At 35.7% G+C, this 12845-nt stretch overlaps 1 protein-coding gene across 2 annotated transcripts in view; it reads right to left on the bottom strand.

Annotated features, from left to right (window-relative positions):
• Window positions 1–12845, bottom strand: part of nalcn (sodium leak channel, non-selective) — a 109017-nt gene that overhangs the window by 75562 nt on the left and 20610 nt on the right. For both annotated transcript variants that reach the window (XM_065251777.1, XM_065251778.1), the window contains one exon: window positions 9535–9621. In XM_065251777.1, coding sequence (XP_065107849.1) covers window positions 9535–9621 — 87 coding nt within the window. The remainder of the gene's footprint in view (window positions 1–9534; window positions 9622–12845) is intronic.

Genomic DNA, 12845 nt, shown 5'->3' with positions numbered 1-12845 from the left:
AGCCAGACTGGGTCACATGTGCTGCCTTGTGCCACACAAAAATAACCTTCAAACTAAAGCTTGTCTTTGATAAGACAATGGCAGAAAAGCACATGAGTAGAGATTATCTGACAACAGATTTGCTCTTCTTCCTTGTATCCCGGGGCTGTCCTCCAGCCAAGCAAGATATATCAACTGCAATACCTTAGATTTCTGTATGTTGTAAATAGAAGGTAACAGCTTTTGTAATTGGCAATTAAACCACCATTAACCCCTGCCAGAATGCTGTTCCCACCACAGCATATTTTTTCTTGATATATTTTACAAATATGTGAAACACATTTGCAGTACATCACTGCTAATATATGCCTTTTGCATCTTTTGTATAGGGGGTAGGTCAAAAGCAGATTATGTCTGGAAAAGCATTAAATTTTAAGTATGATAAATGGATACATAAAGTAATATTCATACTTATTTCTTTTTTTATGCTAACAAGAAAAATGATTATGGAAGCATTCAAACTGGTACCTGAAAGCACATCTGGTCTGGACCGGTAAGATTATATTACTTCCATATTATTAAGGTCTTATTCTTTACATTTTTTGTCAGAGAAAATAGTTAAAAAATAGTCTCTTAGTCACTGGGAACGGTTCCTCTTTCAAAAAATACACCTTTGCACCAAAAGAGTTCATTTTCGTACCTCAGAGGTACACGTTGGTACAAAATGTATACATGTCTTTACCTAGATGGTACATATTAGGGCCTTTTTAAAGGCAGGGTTCCCACACCTTAGTAAACTTCAAATTCAAGAACCTTTCAAGAACTTTCCAGGTCCAATACCTTCAAATTCAGGGAATAAATGTGGGGACACATTTCAAGTGAGAGCAAGGTTACATTGTGTTAGCTTTTAAAGATAAATTGTTACAGTTCCCTTTACAGGGCGTTACAGGGACACAGGAAGTATGCCAAGGGAGACGCAGCGTCTCTTTCCGTTCAGGGAACAACAGTTGCACACCAGAGACGTTTTCATTTGTCAAACACAACTATGCAAAAAAGCATTTTGGTATGAATCAACATTTGCATACAGAAGATATATGCATTTAAAGCGAACAGTTTAGCACATGTGCTTAAAAAGTCTAGAATTTTTATGATATTATCCTACACTACAATAATATAAATTTTTTTCAGAAAACTTCTTGCATAAAATAGATTCAAGCACTTTCAATGACCTGTATCTATGTATGTATATTTTCCAAAACTTCCCAGGGCCTTGAATTTTTCCCCCCAGATTCACAAACTTTCAAGGATTTCAAGGACCCGTGGGAACCCTGTAAAGGGTACTGCCAATAGACTGTAAAAAAGATGGATGTAGTGTCCGTGACATCACCCATAAGTTTCTGAAGATTGTTTTTGAAGCCGGTATCTGCTGTCGCCATCTTGGCCGCACGTCACCGTGCATCATTCGCTGATATCCGAAAATGGCTAAAGATGCAGGACATGAGTGAAGCTGAGGTAGCTGGTTGCTGAAACCAAGCCCGCCTAGCTCGACACTATAGTGACAGCAGTGGCTGTTCAACCGTCACTCAAGTGGCCACGCCCTTAATTATGCAGAACTTTAAGGCTTAATATAATTTAAACGGATGAGTTACAAAAAATTCACCCCCCTCACAGTTGTCATGAAGGGCAGAATTAGCTATACAGACTTAAAAAAAAAATTGTACCAGGCTGTAAACATATTTTTTTCTGCTCTAAATTGGTCATTTTAACATGGAGGTCTATGGGAATTGACTCCCTTTTGGAGCTTGCCTCTAGTGGCCAATCAATGAATTGCAGTTTAAATCACTTCCGTATTGGTTTCATTAGAGAGATCGGAAAGTTGCTCCTCTGTACTGCCCCAGTGACAGCTACAGAAGAGACCTACAGTACGAATAGAGACCTGGAGACTTTTTGTGAAAAAAAAAAAACTAAATTCAACAATCTGCTATTTGCTATCTGTGAATGAACAGCTATAGCCATAAAGTACTGCTAGAAATCCAAGAAAGTATCTAGAAACCTAAATCTCCCGGGAGAACGATGAAGACAGGGGCGGCCTCGTCTGTCTGCACCTCTGGTCTGGGATCACAGCTCAAATATCTCCAAGCATAGTCTCTATAACTAAAATGGGACTTGACAAAGTAGTTTGACATTTCAGCTCCTCAATGTTGGCTTTCCCCCTGGGTCTGAAGAGAAACTAACAGATGACTGTATTTCTCAGAGCCGTTGACTTAACCCTTAATGTTCCTTATGGTAGGAGCTTGCTAGTGCTCATACAACATACAATATAGCTTTTCAAATTGCATGTTATGCAAAGCCTATTTTGCTTGAACTGTCAGATCACACACAAGTTTCAGTGGCCTACTTCTTCTTCTGATGTCGCTGTTGGCACGTGAAAGCATACCAAAGCTGCCACAATCAATCGAATAACAACCTTTGTGAGGGTTAGATGTGCCTCTCTCTCTCTCTTTCTCAATTTCACTGCATCTGATGCAGCTCAATTTGTATTTTCTTCTAAACAGGCATTCGGAGCATCTTGTTATTGCTCCTCCGTGTACGTTTTGAAACTTTGGGCTTACACCTGTCAACTGACACACAATTAGTGTTCTTTACAGTAAAGTGCCTGTCATGCCCTGTCAGCTCTGTGCTGTATCAAAGAAAACAACTTGACACAAAAGACAAGAACATTTCTTTATCATTCAGGGCGCATCTGTAGCATTTGACCAAACATTTACTGAATCTTAAAGGTATCGCTCACCTAAAAAGAAACCTTTGCAAAGTGCAAAATCATTCCAACCCCACGCTATCTGCTTTCTTCCATTAAACACAAAAGGAGGGAGAATGTATAGGCAGCTAATAAAATGGAAGTGTGTTTGACTGTATATTGCCAGGCTTCAAAAAGGCTGAGAAATAGTACATTCTCAGAAAAAAAGGGATGAGAAAGTACAAAAGTTGTCACTGGAGTGATACCTTTTTAAAAGTACACTACCTAAAGGTCCATATTGGTACTTTAGAGGTAAATGGGTCAGTGACAAAACCGGTTTGGCAAGATAAGAAATTCAGAAATCTTAAAAAAAAACTTGTTTAAAAAGCACACATCAGGTTTATTTCAATACATACAGTGTATTTATGTTAATTTTATGCAATAAAAAATTACATTTGCACCATTTTTATGAAAGTTGAAAATGTCAAATGGTTTAACCGCCAATTGCGCCAAAGAATGAGAAATATTAAATATTTTATCCGCCTTGATAACATGTAAGCGTAATCATCCAAAAAAAGAAATCATTTTAAAATATAATTTTATTAGTTTTTTTTCTAAATGTAAATTTGAATACGTTTTAGTAATATTTGTCCTGACATAAGTAATCTTTGACAAATAATGTAAAAATGTATGTAAAATAATTATATTACACTAAACAAGATTATATTCCACATGTTTTATGAATATAATTATATTTTAATTGAAAGAAATACTAGTTATGACCATTCATACATTTCATCATTTCTACTGCATGATGTCAGCATGCCACTGTAATATTAATTCAAAAAATAAATAAATAATTAGCTTTTTATTAAAGTTAAGATAAAATAGCATTGACAACCCATTTTTCTCTCATAAAGTGTAAGAAGAACAAATTTGGAGTGATTTGATCCATTCTACTTGATCATCAATCAGGTATTAAATAAAAGGGATTGTATTATACCAGAATGGAGCCAAACCAAAATGTAAATAAAAACACAATGTATTTTTCATTGACTATTTTGAACTCTGTGCCTGCCATTGACGAGTTAACTCCTCAACTAAGAGAAAATGCTTTCCTGCCAAATGACACAGGCATGTTTGCAATTATCCCCCAAATTATCTTTCAAAATGAAATAAAAACAGAAATTTTAGAATTGGTCCTCAAAAAAGAGAATGTATGCAATTAATCTGCAAATATATTTTGAAATGTTACCCTTTTACATTTAATTGAACCATACGGACACAAAATAATTAACTTCATGTCACTGACCCAAACTGGTACCTGAAGGGCACATATTTGTACCAAAATGGTAGGACCTTTTTAAAAGGTACTGTTCCAGTAAGAGCTTTGTACTTTTTTTGAGAGTGTATGACTTGTATGTATACTTCTTTACAGTATGACATATTTATTTACAATAATCCAAATCATCGATGCATACTCGAGTATTCTCGGAGAAAGCAATTCCAGACCTAAGATCAACATGCATATTTTCCTTATGGAAACTGCTTGCACACTAACACCCACCTTCTGCTGTCTACAACTGCAGAGGCAAAGACTTAGCATAAAGCAAACACCTTACTGTACATTTCCCAAACCAAATGTAAGTCATCAGCAAACTAGGTGTCCAAAAGGACTTTTTGTAAACTCTGCAGACATTCCCAACACTTTCCCTTCACTGCTTAATTAGGAAAAAGGGACAAAAATAGCTGATGGAAGACCGGCGGTGTTCAAATCCCACTGCTTATCGAAGTTATTAGTGAGGTGATTCACGCTCTGTTTGGGACCTGCTGGTTAATTAAAGCTGACTGTCCTTCTGAATTCTCTAGGTACCATTCAGGTTGCAAAGATCAGGTTAGAGATTCAGGCAGACTGAGTCCTGAGCTGCACGATTGCGGTTGTTGATTAGACGCACTGATGGCTGAGAGGAATGGGTCCCTTTGGGAAAATGAGTGTGGCAAGGTCAGAGGTGGGGTAATAAAGGGTTTCCTTTAAATAAATAACCTTGGCGCTGGGGTGTAAAGGTTGCATACATAAGCTAAGATGTCTACTACGTGGGTGGTAACTTGTGTTTAAAAGGGCTATCAATTGTGACATTCAGGGTTTGCAATATTTAGGGGCTGAATGGTTAAGAGCCTTTAGTTACTGGAAGATCAAAAACTGCTCTATAGAAGATTGAGCTTTGACCATTCATCTGTGTTGAGCTTATCCCTCATGCTTTCATCAACTTAAAGACAACAAGTAATTTTAAAAGTTTGTGAAATATATATATTGAAAAGTCTGATTTAAAGAATACTTAATATTTCCTGTTTTTTTTTTTTTTTTAATTGATTATGTAAAAACAAATGTGACCCTGCCTGTGAAAACCCAGCTAAAGTCATTTTTGTGATTTACTGTTTTCTACACAAAATGACCCTTAATGTAAAGAACATTCTGTGAAAATAGAACATTGTTGTTTTTAATATTGACAGTGTAAAACCATGTCAAACATTGAAATTAAAGTGAAATCTGACTGAAATCAAACTTTGATGCTCAAATATTCTTTTAAAATCAGATTATGAGACTTAAAGAGCCCCTATGGTCCAATTCATGATTTTTCATTTCCTTTGTTGTGTAAGTGTGTATTAGTACATGTTAACGATATGCAAAAGGTACAAACCTCAAAGTAAACGATAACGCAAGTTATCGTCTCCAACATAAATCCCTTTTTTTGGATTACAACAAACACATGGATTGTAGGCAACAGTTTACATCCTGGGATTGGTGATGAAGTAAAGACCGACCTTATCATAATTCCTCCCGCTTCGGACTCAGCCTGTAAGTTAACTCTTTCACCGCCATTGACGAGATATCTCGTCGATTAAGAGAAAACGCTTCCCCGCCAATGACGAGATTTTCCGTCTTTCTGCAATACCCCTATTATCCACTAGGTGGATATCTCTTCTGCAACTTTTTAAACCCGGAAGTATTGCCCTATGGCAAGCGGCTGCATGTCTGTGTCTGTTTTAAAGATCGCTCTGAATGGGATCTCTATGAAAAGTCCGTCACAAAAATGGAATTATTTCTGCTTTTTGCTCAAAATGTGGTGTTTTTGCAGAAACCTACCCATATTCAAAAGCTGATTACAAAAGAACCAATGAAGATAGGATGAAACGTTTTAAACGTATGTTTATATATTTAAAGAAGAACATTTTTTGGAAGGCATTAAACTTTGGTGAAAATCATGAAAAACGCTGGCGCTGGCTGGCAACTTTTAAAAAAAACGCTGGCGGTGAAAGAGTTAACTCCTGTCAGCATTGAATTGTGAGCAAATTTTTTAAACATGGTAGGGAGTGTCACACTTCTGGCTGACGTCAGAGGTATTCAGGCCAATCACAGCGTACAGGTTAGCTGGCCAATCAGGGACAAGGTGCTTTTCAAGGAGCTTTCTACAAAATCAATGCGTTTTTAGAAAGAGAGTGATATCTGGAGCTACAAAAATGTACGGTATGTGAAAAAATTGCGTTTTTTGAACCATAAACCACGCAAAGACATTGTATTATACCAAAACACGTTGTTTTTAGCAATGAAATAGATGCCCTTTAAGTCTGGATTTCATAGGCTAACCTGATGACATAGGCCTACTTCAGAAATCCTTCCTAAAAGATGTTTAATTGCTTAAATAAGACATTTAGACAAATATGTTAATATTATAATCAACATATAAGTTTATTTTAAGTGCTAACAACTCAATTGAAGAGCTAAGATGCAAACCCTGCTAAGTGCGTCTGACATGTTTTCTTGTAAATAAGCAATATTTATTAGACTCTTAATGGATTCTGCCAACAAACTGGCATTTCTAAATGGCATGAGGCCAGGATTAAGCGAATTTTAAGCAAAAGTATTTGATGGATGCATAATACATGCCGAAAACATTCTGTTAGTATCATTATCTCAACAACTTTGCTTAGTGGCTTTTGCACCGAGCTCCTCAATTTTATAACAAAAAAGTAACACATTTACACTATCTCTGGAACAGCCACAAAGTGATAATTACTGCCATCGGCCGACACTGAGCACTAACTGTGATGTGACAACACATTTACCATGCTTTTATCACTAGTTTTGGTTTAACACAACAAAACACAGAAGAAATATGTTACTACCCAGCAGTCACAGCCTGCTATACTTTTGCCAAATTGGTATCTGTAAAGTAATATGCACACCCAACAGATTTTTATGCTAATGAATTGCATACCCTTCATTTAAAAGGTCAAGATTTCAATTCCAATGAAACATTTAATATTTTTGAGACACTCACAACTACAGTCTGAATTTAAACTTATAAAAAGTTTGAAGTAAGACAAGTTAAAAACGCTATAACAGAAAGGGTTTCTATTTTAGCCGTCTTATGGAACCCCATAATAATAACTGTAATTATAACATAAGGAAATGCAAAGGCCTAATTAACACCAAGGTGGCCTTTGTAGGAGAGCTCAAGCAGACCTCATTAACCTTAACCATATAATGAAACAAATCCAAAGAGAATAATCGCCGCTTTCAGATTAAAAATATCAGTTTGAACAAGCCTGTCCACACCAACACGCCAGAAAAAAGCAAATGAAAATCAAAAAACCATTAAAACCCAAATTTACTAAAATTCAAAGTTGTTTCCTATGGACTTAGATAAAAGTAAACTAAATTTTTAACCATTTAATGTCATGGTGGGTGTACACACACTGACCTTTTTTCCCCTCAACAATTCACAAGAGGAAGAAAATCTAAGTACTTCCTTTTTATTTCTTTTTGTCAAGATCTTGGTTATTGTTCATTTCTCTGCTATATGTGGCACGACTCTTCAATCTTAGTTCACAGACCACTGCGTTGTGCAGAAAGCCATTGTGATTGAACTCTATGATGAACTACACCTCTATCCACTTGCTGAGTTCTCTCTCTCGTTCACCCCATCCTACCCCTCGTAACCTCTGCCTCTCTCTGAGAAAATACAATAGCTTGCCTTTACTTGATGGGATTACCTCACGGAAACCTAGTCCCTGAAATGTCATTAAATGCCAGATTTTGATCTCAACCTTTTCTTTTAACTTGAATGTTTTCAAATGTTTTTATTTTTAAGTCATGTGAGAACAAAATGCTGTTCATCATGATTTCATTTTAAAGCAACCGCCATCAAAAAGCCCAGTTCCATTCGATGACCGTTCATACATTTCATCTATAGCATGATGTCAGCATGCCACTATAATATTAATTCAAAAAATAAATAAATAATTTCCTTTTTATTAAAGTTAACATAAAAATTGCATTTAAAAAAAGCACAAATGAAGAGTTTCGTTGCAAAACGAGATAACTCGTTTTTTTTTTAAGAAATCTCGTTTTTTGATTCTGCATTCCAATTAATATCAATTCAACTGCAGTTGTTTTGTTTTGATTTAAACCTTCATAACTTAAAAAATACAGCTAAGTAGCACCATAAAACAAAATAATAACATGATAACATAATAATAAACATGTTTTGACAAAAATGTTAAAAACGGAGTTATCTCGTTTTGCAACGAAGCTCTTCAAATATTGAAGTGACTTGATCCATTCTACTTGATCATCCATCAGATATTAAATAAAAGGGATTGTATTATACCAGAATGCAGCTAAACCAAAATGTAAATAAAAACACAAATTGACTATTTTGAACTCTGTGCCTGCCATTGACAAGTTAACTTGTCAACTAAGAGAAAATGCTTTTCTGCCAATGACAAGTTTTTCCGGCAATCTGTATTTCAGCTATTATCCACCAGGTGGCACTCTCACCCAACTTTTAAGTCCGGAAGCAACCCCATAGGGCAAACTGTAAGAACTCCATGTATGTTTTGATCATCGCTCTGAATCTGATCTCTATTAAAAGCCCTGCACAAAAATCCAATTATCTCAGCTTTTTGCTCAATTTATTTTTTATTTTATTTTTGAAGAAACCTACCCATATTTGAGAGGTGTAAAAAGAGAACAAATGAAAGCAGAGGGTCTTTTCTTTAATTTAAAATGTTGTTTGTTCATATATTTAAAGTAGAACATTTTCTGGAAGGCATTAAACTTTGTGAAAACTTTTTGTGACAACTTATTAAAAACGCTGGCGGGGAAAGAGTTAACTTACTATATGATCTAATTTTGAATAGCTGCATTAACTACAACCATTAATAATAAATAAATGTGAAAAAAGTTACCGAGCGTGACTTTGGCTAAAAAAGGAAAGTTGTTTTCAAGGATGAACAGTACTGTGATTAATAATGCAAAATAACAGCTAGAACATGTATTAGGAAATTACAGTCGAGATTTATTAAAATGAGTGTTCCTGTTGCTTAACCAGGTCATGGGTCAAGGGTTCTTGAATACACTGAAAAATCTGCCAAATGCATAAATATATATATAAACATACCCCTAAGCTACAGAATGATTTAAAGCAAATTCCCAAAACTTAATTAAAAATATTACTTAAATGAATAATTATTTAGCTGTTGGTGTATAAAAACATGCACAAATTTATTGTGAGTGTGTGCTTATAAATGAGGAGTAAGAAATCATTTCTGTATTCATTCGACAGTCTATTCATATGTCAAGATCATACCAGCTAGCTGAGTGAAATCTAAATGTGGCTATTGTGGTCAGGGCGCCTACGGCACATTTCTTACACTCCCACACAGCAGTGTGGCATTAGATGTGGCAGTGAGGCGATGCTAAGAGTGTGCTGACGGTCGGGGGTGTCAGTGCCATTAAATTGCATGTCTGGTACCTGGAGGCAAGCGGGCGCCCGGCCATGTGGTTTATTCACGTCCACCGCTACGAGCTGCCATCCTCCAGACGCGTCCTCGTGAAACATCTGCCATTAAGAGAAGAGACCCGACAGAGAGAATTAAATGTTTAGTGTAAATAATTAGCATTTGTTATTTACTGCAAACAGTCGTTAAAAAAACAATAACTGTGACATTCAGCAGCTGTAAATTAGTATTTTTGAGAACTAGGATTAAATGTGGGATAAAAACCCACAAAAATGAAATTGTGTGGCTTCAGAGACAGTTAATGATTATATATATATATATATATATATATATATATATATATATATATATATATATATATATATATATATATATATATATATATATATATATATATATATATTCAACAGAAATCTCTGAACATACACCAGCTTACAGCACTGCCAGCCTCATAGTCGTTTCATAAAGATGAGCAAGGTCATGAGAAATTGGCTTCATGATCCAGCGAGCATCTATTCACATTTCAGAATCTAAATGCGCCATGACTTCACCATGACAGATACGAGGAGACAGTGTTGGGGACAAGCGGGGACTGCAGCAGGGAGGTGAGGCTACAGCAGGCACCTTGAATCTGACAAACAGAGGCCACTTATATTCATAAGTACACAGTCCATCCCCATCATGTAACTCTTTACCTGAAGCTCACATTCTTAAAAAATTAAAGAACAGCACTCACATTTTCAGTGGAAATGTATATGGTGCTTACCATTTTATGATTACACCTGCATAATGCCTTATATACAGTACATATATGCGTCTGAAGTGTTACGGGCGATCACTTATCTCCAATGTTTTTAAAGCAGAAATAATCTTAAATCATGCCAGGCGGCCATCTTTAAAACGCATCTGGGCAGTTATTTCAGTCATGCAAGATTAAAGTCCTATCTACTTGATTGAAAAAAGACAGATATCTCTAAAATAGAGTACTAAAATCACAATTAAACAATATATTTCTGACTAACAATTAAACCTGACATCAACTGTTCCATATTTTTGATTCCTTAAGCTCAAATTGCACTATAAAACACCTTAATTCAAAGTCATTCCAGCTGCTGCACATGTGCACATGTTGGCAATCGCCTCACGTGACTGTATAAAGCCCCTTCCCTAGAGAACTGTCAGTGTTTATCGATTAACTGGAAGGTGGGACTTTTGTCACCAAAGTGGCCATGTAGAGCTTAGCATTTCACCCATCATCAATATCTTTGGTTAAACCATGTAGAAAATATGATTAAGTGTAGAGCCACTGGTTCAGATGGAAGTGAACTAGGGTGTTGCATAAAAGCTTTAGGATAAGAATGTAGTTAAAGTCATATCTGATAATATCTTACAGTAAAACACTGCACGCGTGCAATATATTGTTGCTTTTGCATCGGTAATTTATTCTAACACAGCCACAGTCTATTAAACACACATTCCTGCGTATGGTTCCTAAAGCACGGCATCTGTGCTCTGTGACACATAGCGAAACTCCACTTATGTCTGTTCCCAATGTGCGCTGCTGCTGCTCCATTTACGTGTGTCTTTAATCAATTTAGAAAAAAAGATAACCATTAAAACCCAAGAGAAATGACAGTCATTAAGCTCACAATGCCCCTTCAGCTCTGACAGATTAAAAAGGTTACCTACATAAATAGACATTTAAAGTTTCCCTTTATTGTCTCGTAATTATAACTTCATTCATGTGGTAATCTTCTTAAGGGGCTTTATTGAATTTAATTTTTTTATAAGACCAATGCATCACAAAGGGCTGGTGTAAATTTGGGTGGAGTGACATCAGGCCCCTCAGGAGAATCGTATTTTCTTTCAACTTCTTTGAGATTAATGGCATTATCCCAAGTCGTATTGTCTACAACTTAATAAACTAAGGTTCTGAGCACCCAAGCGCTAATTGGTATTTTTTCAGATCAAAATCTGTTTTCAAGGTCACAACACTTTAAAGTTCTGAGGTCCAAATACTGAAAAACCTAGGGTAACATAATCATGTTTTATCTATTTGTACCTTAACATGGGGTAAGAATTTTATCAGGGTAGAAGATTTAACCTTTTCTAACCATTTCTAAAAATCCAAGGTTTATGTTATTATTTTTATATTTATGAGGTTGAGTAGACACACTCATAATTCTGCTGGATATTATATACCCAGCATATACTGTACCCAGCATAGGTTTATTTATAACCTGTTAATTTATTTATAACATGTGTTCTGTCCAATATTTACCCAGCATGGGGTTAGAAATAACCCAACAAAATTTAGAATGCAAATACTGAACACGATAAGCATGCGACCAGAACTTAATATCTGCTTGTCTAAAATATTCATAAAAAATTATTTTGTCACTTTCCATCACACAGCTACAGTTAACATTCTGTTGCTAAAAGTAAACAAAGCTCACGGAAATTTCAGCAACTGAACAAAGCTGAAAAATTAACATCCCACAGGGTTGTTGAATGCTTTACTCTGATTGGTTGAGAAATGTTTTATGGGTGTTAATGTATTTTTCTGTAAAACGCACACCCTAACCACTGATCTATAAATGACTGGATTGTGCATAGAACGCTTAATGTAACAGAGTGAGGTGAAGCCAGCGCAGAGTTCGAGCGGCCATGTTGGTATACCCAACTGGCAGAGGGCGCCACTGACTTACATTCAAAATCATGATCTAAATTCACCGGTTTACAGCGTATCATTCACACAAGATTTTTTAAGATGTATACGTAAATTAATTGTTAATTCTGGTGTTATTTGCAATGTTCAAGGTTTAATCGGGCAGGATAAGGGATTTGTAGAAAAACGTTAAGATGAGTGTGTCTGCTGCATTCTGTTAATACCACATGTATAAATAAAGTTTTTTGACATTAGGCTACACGGTCAGCGTTATATCTCTGAATAAGACTACAAAACCAGCAAATTATTGCATGCACATACGGTACAAAGCTTGATTATTTATTTCGACCTATTTAGATTTATTTATTTTTACTGTTTATAAAGCAAAATGTACAACTATCAGTAAATAACTATGTACAATGATTAGGATGTTTGCATTGTAATAATGTACAGAGAGACTTTAGATATAAAAACGGAGACTACTAAAGTGATGTTTTATCATTAAAATCTGATAACGTCCATTGATTTAATAGAATGTTTGGGCATACCAATATGGCGGCACGGTGGCTTCACAATTGTTGTGACGTCGTGTGCAATCCAGCCATTTATATAGATCAGTGACCCTAACCTGTGGAATGTCTAAAAGTAACCACCAGG

Source organism: Paramisgurnus dabryanus, chromosome 15 (assembly GCF_030506205.2).
Source record: "Paramisgurnus dabryanus chromosome 15, PD_genome_1.1, whole genome shotgun sequence".
NCBI lineage: Eukaryota > Metazoa > Chordata > Actinopteri > Cypriniformes > Cobitidae > Paramisgurnus > Paramisgurnus dabryanus.
The sequence above is the reverse complement of the archived record's forward strand: the minus strand, read 5'-3'. Positions and strand labels throughout refer to the sequence as shown.